The sequence below is a fragment of the Carettochelys insculpta genome, chromosome 4 (assembly GCF_033958435.1).
Source record: "Carettochelys insculpta isolate YL-2023 chromosome 4, ASM3395843v1, whole genome shotgun sequence".
In the NCBI taxonomy this organism is placed as follows: Eukaryota; Metazoa; Chordata; order Testudines; family Carettochelyidae; genus Carettochelys; species Carettochelys insculpta.
Window position 1 is genome coordinate 14,838,655 of NC_134140.1, and position 16,742 is coordinate 14,855,396.

Genomic DNA, 16,742 nt, shown 5'->3' on the forward strand with positions numbered 1-16,742 from the left:
ACGCCGCATGGCAGTGTCCCGGTGCCTGAGTGCGGGGGTGAGCCACTGGCAGAGCTCCAGGAATGTCTGGCGGGTCATCCTGAAGTTCCGGAGCCAGTGGTCGTCGTCCCACTCCCCAAGCACCAGCCGCTCCCACTAGTCGGTGCTGGTGGGGTAGCTCCACAGCCGCCGGCGTGTGAGGCGGGGGGTGGAGCGGGGTGCTGCAGGGGTAGGGGCTGAGCCCTGCTGCCCTGGGGGCATCTCCTCCCCTGGGGCAAGAAGGTGCTCAGCTGCCCCCAACATGGTATGAGCCAGGGCAAGCCCTGCTCCTGCCGGGAGGGCTGGGTGGACCTCTAGCTGCTGCTGCTGCTGCTGCTGCTGCTGCTGCTGCTGCTGCTGCTGCTGCTGGGGGTCCATGACTGCGGCGCTCGGGGTCTGTGTGCCTATATGGCTCCTCAGACCGCGTGCTGTGCAGGCTGAGTGTATGTGGGAGGGGCCCTTTAAGGGAGCGGCTAGCTGTTGCCCCGGAAGCGCTAGTCTGCCCGTTGACCCTGTCTGCAGCTGTGCCTGGCATCCCTATTTCGATGTGTGCTACTTTGACGTGTAGACGTTCCCTCGCTGCGCCTATTTCGATGTCGGGCTGAGCAACGTCGAAGTTGAACATCGACATTGCCGGCCCTGGAGGACGTGTAGACGTTATTCATCGAAATAGACTATTTCGATGTCGCAACATCGAAATAAGCTATTTCGATGTTGGCTGCACATGTAGACGTAGCCCATACGATGGATTGAAGAAAGCACTCGGACCAAATATTACCAAAGTCGCCCCACTGAAGCATTTAAATGGACAGGTGATCACAGACAAAAAGCTGCAGATGTCCAGATGCGTGGAACACAACTCAAGTCTTTATTCCCCTGAGTGTACAATACAACCTGAACTTGACAACCTCATTCCAACTCTTCCAGAGACATCTGAGCAAAATGCAGAGCCTATGGAACAAGACCTTTCTCAAGCTCTTGACGCTCTCCCCAATGGAAAAGCACCAGGAAATGACAGAATCTCAGCTGAAGTTCTGAAAGCAAACAAGGCTGTGCTCTTCCCCTTCCTCTGTGATTTACTCCTAAAATGTTGGAGAGCAGGAGATGTCCCACATGACATGAAGGCTGCAAACATCATCACTCTCTATAAAAACAAAGGTGACAAGGGTGACTGCAACAACTACAGAGTCATCTCATTACTGAGCACTACAGGTAAAGCATTTGCCCGTGTCATTCTCAAACACCTGCAAAAACTTGCAGATCGAGTCTATCCAGAAACACAATGTGGCTTCAGGGCTCGCAGGTCAACAGTGGATATGATTTCCTCTCTTCAACAACTACAGGAAAAATGCAGAGAACAAGGAAAGCCGTTATTCATAGCATTTGTGGATTTCACAAAGGCGTTCGATACAGTTAGTAGATCAGGAGTATATAGAGTATTAACCAAGACTGGCTGCCCACCAACCCTACTCAAGCTCATAACATCCATTCACGAAAACATGAAAGCAATAGTGAAATATGCTGGATCTACACTGGAACTGTTTGCAGTGAATAGCAGAGTGAAACAAGGGTGTGTTCTTGCCCCTATCCTATTTGGCATATTCTTATCAGTTCTACTAAGTTATGCATTTCAAAACTCAGGCAGTGATGTATTTCGCCACACAAGATTAACTGTCTCTCTCTACAACCTGGCAAGACTTAAAGCCAAAGCTGAGGTCAAGAAAGTCCTCATTAGGGAACTCCTCTTCGCAGATGATCCAGCTGTCATTGCTCATAATGAAGATACACTACAGTCACTGATGGATTCTCTGTCCAGAGCCTGCAGGTTGTTTTCCCTTGGCATAAGCATGAAGAAGACTGTTGTATTCACTCAAGGTATACCTCAGCATCCCAATGTCGTTCTGAGTAACAGCCCATTAGATGTGGTTCAACAATTCTGTTGCCTTGGATCTACTGTCACCACAAACTTATCCATGGACAAAGAACTGAATATCAGAATCGGGAAGGCAGCTATGATTTTTGTCAGATTTATGAAACAGGCATGGAACAATCCTAAGATGACGGTGAAAACAAAGGTACTAATCTACCAGGCATGTGTATTGAGTATCCTATTATATGGTTCTGAGGTAAGGATCACCTACTCAAGCCAGGAGAAAAAACTGAACAGCTTCCGTCTTCGCTGCCTCTGCTGAATTATGAATATCAACTGGCAAGATAAAGTTTCAAATGCAGATGTCCCGTCAAGATTTGGCATACCCAGCCTCATAGTGATCCTCAACAGCAGAAGACTGGGCTGGCTTGCTCATGTGAGAAGAATGGGTGACGAATGTCTTCCCAAAGAAATCCTCTTCAGTGAACTGTCATGTGGGTTGAGAACAAGAGGAAGCCCAAAGCTAAGATTCAAGGACACATGCAAAAATGCCATGAAAGAATTCAACATTGATGTAAAATCAGGGGAATCTACATCATGAGATCAAAATACCTTGTGACGATTGTTATGACAGGGCACATCATTCTTTGATGGTATATGTGCAAGCCATGCAGAAGAACTTCGTCTTACAAGGAAAATCTCTCTGAGTCAAGAATTCAGAAAGAGACTGACATGCAGTTATTGAAATCAACTGTGCAAATCCAATACTGGACGGATAAGCCATGAGAGAAGCTGCAGACTCAAACACTACCCATAGATCCTCACCGCTGCTGCTAACCACCATCTCGCGATAAAAAGGGGCCATAATAATCTTCACAGTAAACAGTATTATGTCAGGGGGTGGAAACCTGCCCTGTCTTTCACAGTGGGGAATATGAGAGACTTTCTCTGGGGAGACTTCTGCAAAATGATTCCAACCAGGCAAGGCCAGGGTGTACAGAGCAATGGGTCCACATGCCATGCAGCGTACTAAGACAGGGGTCTGCAACCTGCAGCTTCTGCGCCGCATGCTGCATTTGGCTCTTCAAAGGACTTTGTGGCTCCTGATGCTACAATTGCACAGTTAAAACAAAACAAAACAAAAGGAAACAAAACAAAACACTCCTGGTTATTTTCAATAAATAGTGAAGGTCTAAAAACCCAAGAATGAACAACTCTTATCTAAATAGCAACTGATCTGAGATCTCAAAACTCTGGATAACTGCCCCAAGTGTCCCCGAAGAGGGAGAAGGTTCAGGAGTGAAAATCAGGAAGACAGTGGTTCAAAACACCCACTTTAAGTGTGAGGAAATAGCATATTTAAAAAGTTTGTGAACATCCTGCAGTAAACATGGTGCACATCACAAACCATTGTGTGTGCGCTGTTCTTAAAATAAGGGTCACCAGAAGTATGCTTGGACGTTATTTATTAAGGACCATCCCGTATTCATTGCATTGCAGCCCTTGAATTACTGAGTTTTTTCTTACCAAATTCTAAAAAATGGCTTTCCTTGCTATTTTGGTCGCTGAGCTCTGCACTAGGAGCAGCACAGGGCTGCTGCTTTCAGCACTTGTTGTTCACAGCCACGTACATACTTAGCAGCAGCGGAGTGCTGTATTTTTACTCTAATAAGGAGCAAAGTGTATTCCCAGTATGAAACCTGCTGTCAGAATATATCCTTAGGGATTCCAGGCCAGTGCATGGGAATGAAGGGTGCTCAGCCCCTTGCAGGATCAGATCTATGGTGTGTGTAGCAGCATGTCAGTGATCAGTGCCTTCCTCTGGAATATGCTGCAGATGCCCTATCCTACTGGTCATTGCAGTGTGGGAGAAGCTCCTGCATCATCTTGACCCCCTTTGTTCCCCAGAGCGACAGAGGTCAGCAGCCTTTGTCCCTCTCCGCATTTTCCAATTAGTTTTATCAGAGCACAGCTACAGAAAGAGGTTTCCGAACGGAATTGTCTCTGCCTGGCCCTATGCATAAAAATGAACAAAGCATTGCTGTTGAATATATGGTTAACAATAACATATTTTCCATCCAAAAATGCAGCTGCATTATGTACTCAGTAAAGTGGAACTAATGGTCAACTTCAGCAAGAATATTAATAACTAAAAGGCATTTCAGACAGCACTGATTAGAGCAAAGGTCCTTCCAAAAGCCTTTTGTTTTTTACAAAGAGTTTGAGAAAAATCCGTGCCCTTCCTGGAAATCAATATTGATTCAGAATGTTAAACTGCTCCGTTGATTTCTATGGGTGTCCTCTGGATTTGCACAAGTGTAAATGAGGTCAGATCAGACTCGCTGTTTATAAAAGTGCATTGTTACAGTCTAATATTTTCGACCATCTGAAGTTTCTCATGACATGATGTGGATGAGAAAGATATGGCCAACAAGGGTAGTTGTGCTAGTACAACATAAACAAATACAGTGCATCTGACACAAGGCATGTGGCTGAGGCCTAGGATCCAACTTCTTAAGATTAATACACAAACATACAGCCGTGTTTTTGGATTAAATTATACAAACATTTCAAAATAGTTTATGCATTTGAATGAATGGGCTGACCTGGACAGCCCCACGTGAACGAAATAACATACATGGATAAAAAATGCTGAAAGGTTTGGAGTGAAATAGTTTGAGGAGTTGTCTTGTTTCTTCTTCAGGCAGTCCCCAGACAGATTCCGCTTTACATTCCTTGGGTCTGTGCAGCAATCTGCTCAATGTAGCTTTATCTCAGTGTGTTCAGCTTTGGGGCAGTTTGTGATCCGTTTCACTGTCTTTTCTTTCATGTTTGTTACCTATGGAGGATAAAAAATGCCTGATCCTGACTTCACTTTATGCAAACAAATCTCCTAATTTCAATGGGCATTTGGCTTGTGTGGAGGATTGGGAGCTAAATGCTGCAATAACTTTATAGAATGGGAAAATATGATTTCTGGGTTGCATATTCAGAAGCATCAATCAGCCTACCTAGATTTAATAGACTCTGTTATATATGGCTGTGTTGGTTAAGATAATGTCTAGAAATATTGAGTCTAATTCTTGTCTCATATCTGCTCCAGTGGCTTCAGTGGAATCACTCCTGATTTACTCAGGTGTAAGTGAAAGGAGAATTAAGCCCAGGATGTTCACTTCTGGAGACTTCAGTATCAAAAAGGTTCCAAGAAACTGGAGGTGAGGAACAAAAATGATCTAAAATCTGCATATGGGTGTATTTATAGAGGATCAATTGAAAAAGCTAACTATTGGCTAAGTGATAACTAGGCAAAGGGAACTGAAAACTATGCAAATATTTAAAAGGTGTAAATGGCAACAATGGTAAAAAATTATCTAGGGTGCTGCAAAAAGGGTACAATTAAGAATAATGAGATGAATTAAATGAAAGGAAAATTAATTATTTTGAAAAATATTGAGATTAGTTCTATATATATGTTCTTATACTGTCCTTGTCACATCTGATCTGCATGCAGATGTGATAACATCTGTCCCCAGGAAGACCACTGCGTGGGCACTATTTCATTTTGTTTTGCTAGGCACTTGCCTGCCAGTGTGTGCAAGATCATATCGGCAGGGGTGGGGCAGCTCAATCTTCAAAATGGCTTTCCGTGCATGACGCAGCCCTGCCCACACTGTGGACGAGAGCACACCAGCAGGGGCACACATCACTCCACAAGGGGTGGGCCATTCCAAGAAGTACTTGTACGTCTGGGGTTTTGGTAGTTCGTGAGCAGCTGCGATAACTGCTGGAGAGTAGAATTGTCAACAGCTGTCCCCATCCCTGAGCTGCAGTCCGTCTTTTCGGTATTGTGGGCCCAGGCAACCAAGTACTTTGCAGATAAGAACTGAGACACTGAAGATGACTCAGTATTCGGTGGAAAGCCAACATAGAAACTGGAGGATAGGTAAGATGTACTCCTTGTAGCCCGTGTTGTGGAGGAGACGTGCTGGAATGTTGTGATGGCTTCAGGCGCAGGCACATCACACTGACATAATCCAGATGGAAGGTGACAAAGGCACGTCTAACAAGTGCTAGGACAGAGAGTTCTCCTAGCTAAATGGAGATGGAAGTGAGCATTACTTGTGGGTGCTGTTGTGGGGAGAGTTTAGCATCAGCGTCGATCCAAGAGCACCCTATGGAGCAGCACAAAAGTGTACAGTAGTCATCCACAGGAAGTGAAAGATCTCTCTCATTTGTAACCTTTAAAACTATAGTGGACAACCCCTAGACAATGTAGAGGATAATGGTACACTGGAATGTGAGTGATAGACTACATGACCTAGGTCTTTCCCATTGCTAATTCTTATGACTTTAAGGGTGCGTCTACACTAGAAACTAACTTCGAAGTTAGGGACTACATCAGAGTAGCCAGTTGAGAGCCTACACACATTTTCCCTTACTCCGAATTTAACTCTTAAGTAGGGAGCCCAACTTCAGAGTTTTTACTCCATTCCCAGGAATGGAGTAGTGCCCTACTTTGAAGTTTAACTTTGAAGTAGGGTGCGTGTAGATGCTCAACTTCGAAGTTGCTTATTTCAAAGTTATTTTTGTAGTGCAGACACAGCCTGGGGGTGTGTCTACACTGAAAAGTTATTTCAGAAAAATGACTGCTATTCCAAAATAACTTTGTGAGCATGTACACTGGAGAACCGCTATTTCAAAATAATTTCTAAATACCATACAGCTTATTTCGAATCTATAAATGTCATTCCACAAGGAATAATGCCTATTCCAAAATAGATATTGCAGAAGAGGGGGTGTACAGAGAGGGAATTGTGGCTATTTCAAAATAAACGAGAGTGTTTCCACGGGTGTAATCCAAAATAGGCTCAAATAACATAGCTCAGCGCTATTTGGATATGCATTTTTGTGTAGACGTGCTATTTTGAAATAAGCTATTCTGGAAAATGTCTTCTGGAATAGCTTTTTCTGAAATAATGCTGCTGTGTAGTTATAATCTGTCTGTCTGGTGTGTTGATAAAATTTAAAACAATGTGAAGGGATGAAAAATGACTTGGACATAGGGGAAAGAACTCTAAACTGAACACTACAAAAAAAGGAACCATCGTAAGTCATCACTAAATGACTGCCATTGATTTCGAAGAGCCCTACAAATCTAATGTTTTCCCTACAGAATTTGACTCTATTCAGTTCAAAATTAAGTATCTTTTGACCAGATCTGGCAGTCTTTACTGGAACAAAGCTTGTGTTGAGTTAAAAGGGGCAAAACCTGCTTAAACCAAGCAGCTATGGAAGAGCCTGAGGGCAAGGGAACTGGTGCAGACCTCTTAGGGAAGAGAACACATAATGGCATGCAGGTCCAGATTTAGTGTGAGATCAGATTCTGTTAGCATGACAAGGTGTGCAAGTGTTGGGAACATTAGTGTAATTATTCAGGCCATCGTTTTCAGACAGTGATGTGTACATATAATTAGTTATCTGATTTCCAAGCTGAGCACTTGATTTCCAGAGCTACTAAGCACCTGCAATTCTTGACTGCAGTGAGAGCAGGGCTTGAATGACTCCAATAGCCTTAGGAGAGAATATTCAGAATTTGTCTTATAGCGCTTTTGGAAAGGGTACGGAAAATTAGTGCCTAGTAGCAGCATCTACATGGACCAGTTTGTGCATGGAACATCTGCTTTAGAAACTGTACCCTCACATTACATCACCTCATCCACAAGCCCATAGTCAGAGTAAGGCTGGGGCAGAGCTAAGAATCAAACCTGGAACTCCTGGATTCTAATCTAGGGGGCTGACCCACAGACCCATTGTCAGATAATAAAAACATCTACTAAAACATTCTACTCCCTATTGTCTAACATGAATTGAAGTTGAGGGTATTATGTATGCATTTTGTAGGATTCTTTCCTGGATTTCAGTGGCACTTGGTAAAAGCACAGAGCAGACCTAATTGCTGGATCAGGCCTGGTATAGTAAAATATTTGCAGAGGGGACTTAACCAAAAAACATTAAAGACTCTGCAACATTCTGGTAATTCTATATAATAAAAAAGGCAATATAAAGAAACTCCCTAGGTATTTAAAATCCCTATTTTAATTGTTTCATTGTTCTCACTCTGTGGAGTAAATAAAGAGTAACTTCATCAAAGTTGACAGTGTGCAAATCTGGTGTTAAAGGGATGAGAATAGAATAAAGTCCATTTATAACCAGTACTGATCACCTAGTTAAAACTCTCAGTGGGTATCATGCTGTTATTGGCTGGTGTGAGGAGCAGCCCATCTGGGAAATTTTAAATGAATGCCATTTAATAATAAAATAATGACACTAATATATAAAGGATACAAAGGAGACTGTATGACAGCTTCTTATTGTTTCTGGTTTAGAGTTTTATTTGTTTAGTCTGTTTCTTGAATACATTTATTTTGTATATGGCTATTTGATTCTGTCAAGAACTGCCAAGCTAAGGCATTTAATAGCAAAATGAGAGCTATTTCATAATCATAATAACAGAAACCAGATTAAAAGGACATGTAATAGCTCCTTGGGTTTTGTTAAAGCTCCTCCTTGTGTGTGTTCCCACTGGAGTGGTATTGAAACTTTTATTTGCTCCCAGGAGGAGCAGTTATGCTGGGACATTTCAAATGAGATTGTGTAACAAATAACAATTACTATGATAGGTTTTACTATATGTAAAGCTTAGCTGTTAATACCACCCTGCCCGGTTGTTTAGTTTATTTTGGGAGTGCTGTTGGATTGATTTTATGCTGCAGAAAGCATTATTTGATGTAAAATGGAATTACAACTGAGTAGCCTTTAACAGTAAATATTCATAACAATGTCATAACACTGACACACAGACATTACAAGAATGTAGCACTTTAAAGACTAACAAAATGATTTATTCAGTGGTGTGCTTTCGTGGGACAGACCCACTTCTTCAGATCAATTTCATTTCCAACACAGACTGACATGTATAAGTACAGAGGACCAAAAAGAAAAAAAATTGCAATAAAAACTGACAAATCAAATAGAACAGAAGGAAGGGGATGTTAATTGTGATTTGTCAGTTTTTTTTGCAATTGTTTTTCTTTTTGGTCCTCTGTACTTATATATGTCAGTCTGTATTGGAAATGAAATTGATCTGAAGAAATGGGTCTGTCCCACTAAAGCTCATCAGCAAATAAATAATTTTGTTAGTCTTTAAAGTGCTACATTTCTGCTGTTTTGTTCTGTTGCAGTACCGACTAACACGGCTACCGCTGTTACTATTCAGACGTTACAAGAGTTTATTTTCCATTTTCTTTTTTTTTGGGGTGGGAGGGAACTAGTCTCATTCTGGAATGATTCAATGGGTGCATGGAGATTTACACGCTTTCCAGAGGAGTTGGCAAGATGGCCTGTCAGGACAGACAGCCAGGCAGGCAGGCAGACAGACGGAGGATGTGCATTTAGCTAGCCCCATGGACGTGGTAGGCTGTCGCCAGCCCTATCTCTTTTTCCGTCTGTGTCTATAGCTGTCTGGCTTCGTGCAGGGCACTGCAGGTCTAGCTCTTAGCACGCTGCTCTGTCTGGCTCATTATCTTCTGCATTGGTTTTTAATTAGCCCCTTTCCAAGCTACCAAGAAACAGTCAGGCCCGAGGAGGAGCGCAAAAGGGAGCGCCCGGGGGAGAGACGAGCGGGGCGAGGGAACATTGGCCCAGCAGCTGGGGGTCGGCGAGCCACACAACCTCTCGCCGGCCCGGGGAGGCCGCCGGCTCAGCTGAGCGCTGGGTGGAGCTCTGAGCGGGGAGGAGCCGGGGTGGCCCGAGGGAACCCCCGACTTCCAAGCCCCGGCCGCGCCGCGCCGCGCCGCGCCGCAAAGGGTTAAGGCAGCTCCGCCCCGGTGAGGGGCGGGGGCATGAAGGTGATTGGCCAGAAGTTTGCAGCTGGGCGGGGCCGGGCCGCCCTTACTGCTCGGCGCTCCCCAGAATCACAAAGCCCTGCAGGGGAACTTGCCGGCGCGCTTGTGCCTCCACTCCCCCCGCCCCCCCCTTCCAACGTGACTCCGGCTGCAGATCGCGGCGGCCGCGGGGGTCTGTCACAGGCAGGGCTGCTGGTCCTTCCCCCCCGCGCCCCCGGCTCGTGTAGGCAGGGGGAGCCCCGCTCCTGCCCGGTCGCCCCGCCGCGCCGCTGGGGGAAAGGGACTCCAGCCCCGCCCCCCCCCAGGTGGCTCGTGCAGCGCCTCCGCCGAGCACCCTGCCCCCCGTGCATGGCCCGGGGCGGGCTGTCCAGGGGCACGGTCGGATCTCCTCGCCCGCCCGCCCGCGGAAGGAATGGGGCTGCCGTGAAGCAAGGCGGCACATGGGGCTGGCCGGGGGAGTGACTTGGCCGGGCTGCTGCCGTTCCGAGGAAGGGCTGCGCGGGGATGAGCCGCCGGACTGGCGAGTGAAGGTGAGTGGCTCGGGCCGGGCCCCGGCCGGCGCTCGCTGGGGGGGGACCGGCAGGAGCCAGCAGCCGCGCGGTGCTCCCCGACGTGGCCCTGCGGCGCGGCCGGACGGCAGGTTCCTGCGGGAGGCTGGTGTCCTGCGGGCGGGCGTCCTGCTAATGATTAATCAGACCCCGCATCTCAGCCTGGCTCCGGCGTGAGCGCCCCAGTGACAGGGGCCGGGCCAGGTGCTATTACCCGCCCCCCTCCAGTGCGCAACAGGCAGGACATCTGCTGCGATCCTCCCCAGCGCTGAAAGGCCCCTGTGGATCGGGTGACTTTAAGAATTACCCCGGGAATCACCCATGCACATGGAGCTGTGCCCAAGAGAAGGGCAGGTGCCGCTGGTTCAGCGCCCCAGGGGAGGTGATTACTCAAAAAGTGGACCTGAAAATCCCGTGTCACTTGGGCGCTGGAGGTTTGAAACCTCGTGGCCGGGGAGACCCTGGTGGAGAAGTGCTGGGACCTGCGCCCCTTTTTCCCAGGGCTTCCTGACCCGTGGTAGGGGGTGATGGGCTCACTTTCTGGGGTGGCTTCCTCACATCAGCTAACCAGCCCCCAGGGGCCCTGGAAAGTCGTGTGCCTTCCTGGTATCTCCAGAACTGAGGAAGTGAGTCTGCCCCAGGGAAGCTCTTCACCTAATAAATTACTTTGTTAGTCTTTAAAGTGCTACCTGACTGCTTGTCAAGTACCGGAGGGGTGGCCAAGTTAGTCTGTGTCTTAAGAAACAAGAAGTCCTGTGGCACCTTATGGACGAACAGATATTTTGGAGCATAAACTTGCGTGGGCAAAGACCCGCTTCGTCAGATGCATCATTGCCCATTAAAGTTATGCTCCAAAATTTCTGTTCATCTGTAAGGTGCCACAGGACTTGACTGCTTGTTTGTTTTCCTGGTTCAGGATGGCGGAGCTGGGAGAGAGATGGTCACTTGGCTCTGCTAGGTTAGCTTGGAAAGCCCCGTTTCTCTTACCTCCCTGGCATGATCTGCCTCAGGTGCCTTGCTGTAAATGTGCTAACATAATAGCAACGACCAAAATAGCTCTTTGCTAAGATTCCTCACCTGGCCTTTGCAAGGTATACTCATTTCTGGATTGCTTCCTTCCCCTGCAGAGCAGACCTGCGAGATGGAAATGACAGGGTGCATGATATGTCCCTTCACACTCCCCCACATGCCTTGGGCAGGGATTCTGCTTTTAAAATAAACCCCAACAACCTCATTTTACCACCTTAGGAATTTGTGGTGCAAATTTGTAAGCTAATGTCAATGTGTAATTATTTGCTTTGTTGGATGCTGTACATGGATTGTTGTATGTCCTGGGGGCACAGACCATTTAAATCAGGGAGTTTACAAGAGTGAGGAATTCAGTTAGTGTTTGAGAGTGAGAGATTTAGGAGAACAGAGTGTAATTAATGTAAACCTTATCTACTCAGATTTAAAAGAAAAAAGCACATTAGAGCAGCTGAGGAATAGTCAAGGGTGTGAATGTCTAACTTGCAGGAGGACACACCTTTGGTGTAAACCAAAACAAACGGTGCTTGAAAGGAGAGCTGGGGAAATGAATTGCTAAGAAATAAAAATCACTGATGGCTGTAGCACCCACGTTAGAAGCATTGAAGCAGAAAAGCTAAATTCTGTGGGTGGAAAGGATAGATTCCTTTTTTTTTTCTTTCAGTTCCTTAGAAAGTTTTTAACTTGCAGTTTTTTATGAACAAGACTGATTCTGTACAGAATACCAAAATAAGTGCTTGATTTATATCCTGCAAGAGCAAACTATCAGAACAGAGCAAAGTTTTACATGCTGAAAGACTAGGAATGAATTATAAACTTAAGAACACATACTTTTTATAATGTTGTTTGCTCTAACACGTGGAAAGATTTTTTTTTTTTTTAAATTCTCATTTTCCCCCATCTCCTTTTTCCTTCCTCCAGGTTTGAAAGATCAGAAATCTATACCATACAGACGGAACCAGTTTTGAAAATGGAATTCCAGTTTGCACTCTTATTTGTAGGGATAATTGCATTTTCTGATTCAGCCCGAGGTAAGGAGAATGAGCTCTAGGTAGCTGTGGAAATGGTTTGTGGCTTGTGCCTTTACATTTGCTCCAGTTGCACTCATGTTTTTTCAACACGCTACGTGATATTTTTCTTTGCTTAGAATCAACTTTTCCCCCTTGTCCACCCACCAGCACATTTCCCCTCCTATGCCATGACACGTTTTCTGGGACATTCCAACTTGGATCCAGGATGATTACTTTTGGGCCAGTTTTTAATTGCAGGTGAACTCTTTGCTTTTGTCATGTACATGTAAAAATACACAGTTGGCTTTCAACTTTCAGTGTCGGGTTAAAGGAAAACAATTGCATTCCTCTGTGGATCAAGAGTACCTCTCCCCTTCTGTAATCCCTCCAAACTCTGCCCTATGTATTCCCAATAGCAAACTAAACAAACAAATCCATTAACTTCCCAAGTGACAGACAAATGACAGTTCTCAACAGCTATCACATATTTTAACACCGGGACTCCAGCAGAAGATCAGATTTCAATAAACAGGTTACCCTACCAGATGGATAGAAGAACAATGACCTAGGAGTTGAGGTAAAGGAGGAGAGGGCTTTATAAGAGAAAGAACTATTTAGTCTAACACCATGGCTCTCACCCTTTCTAGACTACTTTTAGGGGGTCTGACTTCTCCTTTGTACCCCAAGCTTCACCTCCCTTAAAAACAATTCGTTTTTGAAATTGAACATAAAGATACAGAAGTGTTACAACGTAGTTACTGAAAAATGGCATACTTTTTAATTTTTACCATAAAATTGTAAAATAAATAAACTGGGATATAATTATTGTACTTACATTTTAGTGCATAATACATACAGCAGCATAAACAGGTGGTCATGTGAAATTTTAGTTTGTACTAACTTTGCTAGTGCTTTTTATGTACCGTGTTGTAAATCTAGGAGAACGTCTAGATGAGTTGATTATCCCCCCTGAAACAACTCAGCATAATAAAATAATAACCACTCATCTAACATACCTTTGTCTGTGCTGTCACATTAGCATTGAGAAGTCCGTATGTTCAACCATTCTCTCAGTCTAACTTATTCTCTGCCAGTCACAATGGAGAGGACTGCATTGTTGCATGGTAATATAATAATTGTATGTATTTTAGGATGTAGATTTGTCCCAGACACTATTGCAGAAGCATAAATTGCAGAGCAACCATTTAAAAACACCTTATCTAGAGATATCTGTTGTTTAGTTTACAGTTTAAATTTATGCCAAAAATATATGTGTATGAGGGAGGGGATAAAAATAGTCACTATAGAAACTCAGAGCTTGATTAATGCTCTGTTTCCCCAGCCCCCCGTCATTGGCTCCCAAGCAAATATTTTATGGCTGCAGAAGCACTGTAAAATGATTCTGCTGGAAGTTTGAATGAAAAGGAAAACTGTATAGCCTTTAAGACCTGAAAGTCTGAATTCCAGGCCTGATTTACAATGGAGACCCAGTTTTAAGTTGTAGGCACTGGACAAGGGTGGTATGAATTAAGATGATCTTGTGAATGTATATTATTCTAATAGACTTGAGTACTCACTGTAGGTCACTGAGAAATCTTAAGTGGTCTGGATACTACAAAAAGATTCTTGTCTACTTCTGCAGTGTTTTGAATGGAGTATTTACTGTTTTACCACTAAAGCTTTTAAAATTTTGTATATCTCTCTTGCTCGTATTATTTTATAGCACTTAAAATACAGTATGCAGCTTTAATGGCTCATAGTGCTGTGAATATTTGTTTTGAACAGATGCAATAAAAAAATTCACAGCCCTTATTTCAGAACCGATCACATTTTTGTATTTGTAGAGGCTACAGAGAAGTAGCATAAACTTTGTAAGGCTACGTTGTCTGGTGAACAGAACTCTCTATTGCTCCAGAAAAATGTGCCCAGCCCATTGTGAGAGAGACATTTCTGATTGTTTAAATGGCATTAAAAATATGATGCTAAATCACTATATTATGGCCAAAGAGAGAGAATACGATCTGCTTACTTTCTGATGTGGAGAGAAAGAAACTGAGAAAACGAAGAGGAAAGGTGTCATTACAGGAAAAGCCGAGGCAAAAAGGTAATATATTTGTCATGATTTTCCTCCCGTTAAAATCAATGGGATTTTTGCTAGTGACTGAAATGGAAATAGGATTGATCTCTCAAACACATGGAAGTGAGAAACCAATATCTAGAGCCATGGTATCCCACATGCTAGCCACTACCCACATGTGGCTATTTAGCTGGTTGAGTGTGGCAAGTTGGCTTGAAAACTAAGTTTATTTTCAGAATAATGTGACTAGTTGCTTCAGACCTGGCTGGACACCACGGCTCTAGGGCACGGAAACCTTATTTAATGCTGTAAAATTTCCCTAATTTAAAATACTTTGGGATAACTTTTATACATGTGTAAATATGCCTGATTTGTGACATACCTGTGGTTTGGTTTTAGTGTGTGTGTGTGGGTTGTTGTGTTTTTTGTTTTTTTTTTTTGGGGAGGGGGGTGGAGGGTGGTGGTGGTGGGGGTAGGGTAGCATACCATTACACTGTGTGACATTCCTGCAGATATATAAATATTACTTCTTTCAGTCTTGTAGCTTTTACAGACAAGGCAGTGGATGAATCTCAGGTTGAGGGTTTTCATATATTTCTCAGAAGTAGAAAGGCACTCTTTGCATAATGAATATGTGTCCAGATTGCATGTCGGGAGCCTGTATCATGGGGAGTACTTTGTGACAAGAGTTGTATGTTGAATGGTTACCAGCTGGTGGGCTTGGTGAACACTCATCATCTCTGGATGTGGGAATTAAATGCCTAAATTTTGGCATCCACACTTGAAGATACATGTTAACTTCTTTCAAACATCTCATGAAAGGATTTGGTAAAAACAAAGTAATGGTGCTACAGATTTAATTCCAGGTTTCCATGTTGCATGCTGTGATATCGTGGATTTAGGGCCTGGATCATAATGTGTCTGCACAAGGGGGCAGAGCTGAAGCTGCTCAAGCAACTCTAAATGATATTTCCTGGCTTTTGAGTGCTTAGCTGCAATCTTCATGTGTCCTTAAATTTTACGTTATGTTCTTTTACTTTACATTCAACTAGCATCTTTCCTGGTGAAGGATCCCAAAGGGCTTTATGGCTCTGGCCTTCCCTTACAGTTTCTCTTCTAACTGTTGTGGGGGGTTTGCTAGCATTATAACAGCATGACTGGCTGTGCAGTCTTCTTGCGCTATTGAAATACAGTAGACCCCCCCCCAACTTACAGGGACGTTGCATTCCTGTGCAAACCCGTGTAAGTCAAATTTTGCATTACCCTGGGGATCCAGGAAACTGGCCAGCACAGTAGCCTGGACAGTTTCCTTTCTCCTGTGAGTGGTGCAGAGCGGCAACCTGGTTCCCAGCTCCCTGCTGCTCACAGGAGCCGGGAAACTGATCAGTGCTGCTGTGCTGGTCAGTTTTCCCACCCCTGTGAGTGGCAGCAGCCACTCCTGTCAATGGCGGCAGCTGAGAGTCAGGCCAGGTTCCAGCTCCATGCCACTCAGAGTCGCATTAACCTGAGATTTGTGCAACTTGAGTGTGCATACCTCTGGGTTCTATGCTACAGCATTTCTGTGAGGGTGAATGGCAGTCAAATGACGCCTAGTGCAATCCAAGAGAGAGGAAAGCTTGGCTAAGCTGAACTCTAAGGAAAAGTATAATGGGATTTTTAGTTTCCATAAAGGTTAGGGAACAGTGCAATTTTCCAGGGTTCATGCAGAAGAATCTTTGTGGAGTGAACACAGGGGACTTGTCCACTTGACAGTGTGAAAGGCCAGCTTTCCCTCACTACAGTTCAAACCTGTGCTTGCAGGAATCTAGACCCGAAAGTATTGCATCTATAGAGAATATTTGCCCTCTCTGCTGGAGAGATCCTCGGTTATTTTACCAACTCATTCTGGTGGTGTTTGCTTGAACATTGTCACTGGAATCATGATTTTGTAATAGCTATTTCAGTGTGTTTCTAAGTGCAGCTGAGCCCTTGGTCCATCCCTCCTCTTTGAGGGTAATGCAGTACATGCGTGCTCCTTATGTTAAGATGTGAAATCCACTTGTGTGTGCATGTAGCTTGTGTATTCAGGTGTTGTGTGGAGGGGATGGGGAGACAAAAACCTATCCCTCAGGCTAAGGGCAGGGCATAGCAAAGTGCCCTCAACCATTTGCACCAGTTGCCCTGGTGGGGTTCTCAGGGGGCCTGTGCTAATACAGAGCCCATTGCTCCTACTCTGAGCCGTTCCTCCGCTGAGCCACCCCTCCTAGTGTCCCCTTTTTCATCCTTCTGTGCTTTCTTTATGAGGGCTAA

General features: G+C 44.6%; 1 protein-coding gene across 1 annotated transcript in view; it reads left to right on the forward strand.

Moving 5' to 3' along the window:
- Positions 1-9,888: 9,888 nt before the first annotated feature.
- Positions 9,889-16,742, forward strand: part of FGFRL1 (fibroblast growth factor receptor like 1) — a 254,268-nt gene continuing 247,414 nt past the window's right edge. Inside the window, exons 1-2 of the mRNA XM_074992293.1 lie at positions 9,889-10,322; positions 12,288-12,397. Coding sequence (XP_074848394.1) covers positions 12,337-12,397 — 61 coding nt within the window. The 5' untranslated portion in view covers positions 9,889-10,322; positions 12,288-12,336. The remainder of the gene's footprint in view (positions 10,323-12,287; positions 12,398-16,742) is intronic.